General features: G+C 41.8%; 1 protein-coding gene across 1 annotated transcript in view; it reads right to left on the minus strand.

The window, feature by feature from the left end:
* Positions 1–2,500, minus strand: part of LOC119575572 (multidrug resistance-associated protein 1-like) — a 61,013-nt gene that overhangs the window by 731 nt on the left and 57,782 nt on the right. The window contains exons 31-33 of the mRNA XM_037923222.1: positions 851–1,011; positions 422–588; positions 41–235 (exon numbers count right to left, since the gene is read on the minus strand). Coding sequence (XP_037779150.1) covers positions 41–235; positions 422–588; positions 851–1,011 — 523 coding nt within the window. The remainder of the gene's footprint in view (positions 1–40; positions 236–421; positions 589–850; positions 1,012–2,500) is intronic.

Raw genomic sequence — 2,500 nt, forward strand, 5'->3', positions numbered from 1 at the left:
AAAAAAACAATCCAGACATCAAAAATAGATCAACCATTACCTTGAGGAATCCATGATTGTGTTAAGTCTGTGAGCTATAGTTATTATTGTACAGTCTGAAAATTCCTTCCGTATTGTTTGCTGAATGAGGTCGTCAGTCTCCAAGTCCACTGCGGCAGTGGCTTCATCCAGGACCAAGACACGAGTTTTGCGAAGGAGGGCTCGGGCTAAACAAACAAGCTGTCTCTGGCCAACGCTAGATAAAATGAAGGAAGGAAGGAATAAATCATCAAGCAGCTTCAATCCCTGTTTAAGGAAAATCTAGAGCATAGATATATATATATATTACTTCAAATTATATGAAAAAAGTTTGTCCAAAATGGCAAAATACGAAAAAATTTGGAAAACAAAAGATCATAAAACCAATCTTCACACTGCATACCTCAAATTTTCTCCTCCCTCAGCTACTTCATACTGCAGACCAGATGTGAGACCTGACACAAACTCCTTCAGATGTGCATGCTCCAAAGCTGACCATATTTTCGCATCATCATATTTATGGAAGGGATCCAAGTTCATACGCAGTTTACCACTAAACAATACTGGGTCCTGTTAATTCAAAATTCTTATCATCTCCATTTACAGTAAGTAGCTGCTCACAGAAAGTTTTAAAAATACCATTTATTCTTTATTCAATACATGGTGACAACATGAATAGGCTTGCAAAATATGTTGATTTTTTTATGGTTAAAAACATATGAAGAGTCAAATAAGCCAATTTTACCATCATAACAATATTATCTCTCTTGAACCATTACTTCTTTATTCAAAAATATAAATGTAAAGGCAAGCTACCGAATAAAGGCTTTACCTGTGGAATTATAGTTAGTCGTTCACGAAGATCATGTAGCCCGATCTTGGAGATGTTCACTTTATCAATACTTATATGACCCGAGGCTGCTTCAATAATGCGGAACAGTGCAAGGGTCATTGAAGATTTCCCTGCACCTGTCCTACCCACAATGCCAATCTGTGCAGGGAAATGTTACTTGACTTTGATACACTTACACTAATGCCAAGTATTATAAAATTAGAATGTAACTTTGATATATTCACACTTGAATATGAAAATAAACATTTTAACAAGTGCAAGCAGAGGGAGGGAGAGGGGGGGGGGGGGGGAGAGAGAGAGAGAGAGAGAGGAGAGAGAGAGAGAGAGAGAGCGAAAGAGAGAGAGCGAGAGAGCGAAAGAGAGAGAGCGAGAGAGCGAAAGAGAGAGAGCGAGAGAGCGAAAGAGATAGAGCGAGAGAGCGAAAGAGATAGAGCGAGAGAGCGAAAGAGAGAGAGCGAGAGAGCTGAAAGAGAGAGAGCGAGAGAGCGAAAGAGCGAAAGAGAGAGAGAGAGAGAGAGAGAGAGAGGAGAGAGAGAGAGAGGAGAGAGAGGAGAGAGAGAGAGAGAGGAGGAGAAGGAAGAGAGGGGAGGAGGAGGAGAGAAGAGAGGAGAGAGGGAGAAGGAGATGGAGAGGAGAGGGAGAGAGGAAGAAGGAGAAGAGGGAGAAGAGAGAGAAAGATGGGAAAGGGAGAAAAGTATGAGTATGAGTAGAGAGGAAGAAGAAGATGAAGGAAGGAGGAGAGAGGGGAGAGAGGGGGAGAGAGAGGAGAGGAGAAGGAGAGGAGAGAGGAGAAGGGAGGATGAGCAATTAGCTGAGAAAAATGTTAGCAATGCCGGACGAATGAGTAATGTAGACAGCAAGATCAGTATCAGGAGAATATGAGAAATCGAGATCCATAGGATTGGAAGAAAATGAGAAAGAAGAGAGGAAATCCATTTTCTATTAAAAACACCTCTGTAAGCCAAGGTCTGTGAATCAAAGCATTCATGGGAGTAACATGGTATTATCAGATGATCATTTCATATATACACAAGAAATGCTGACAAATACTGCTGCCTTATGAAGTTGCAATGGCTACAGACAATATCATTCATAACAGCTGCTAGTAAGGAGGAACCTAACAGTCAGCACAAAAGACCCTCATCAGAGCAGACTGTGGAGCCATGGCTGACTGAACAATAAGCAGTACCTAGCTTTGGACTCAACTCTGTATCCAAACCAAGGGAGAAAACAGGTAAATGCTCCCCCACATCTCAAATATTGAAGGAGTGTCAGGTGGCATGGAAACATCACCTGAAGGTCATAGTTGAGAGACCTGAATATAGAACATCCCACAAGGATGAGATGATAGATTCTGATCCTGCTGAGTGAGACTACATCGACTGTGTGGTTGAAGAACCCAAGGGGCTATCCAACTGTCAGTGTGATATTAAAGAAGTGGAGAGGGCTAATATTCCAACAGACCATTATCCTTGCAGCTGTGTTCGGACTTGAGACACAGCAATGACAGTGACATTATGGCAATACCATTGGAATTTGGGGAAGATGAATCATAGTCCCATCAACTCATGTAACATCAGGAGCAACATCTTGTGCTCTCCTGTGGAAAACCCAATAACCAACAAGTCA

This window comes from Penaeus monodon, chromosome 7 (genome assembly GCF_015228065.2).
Source record: "Penaeus monodon isolate SGIC_2016 chromosome 7, NSTDA_Pmon_1, whole genome shotgun sequence".
Lineage (NCBI taxonomy): Eukaryota > Metazoa > Arthropoda > Malacostraca > Decapoda > Penaeidae > Penaeus > Penaeus monodon.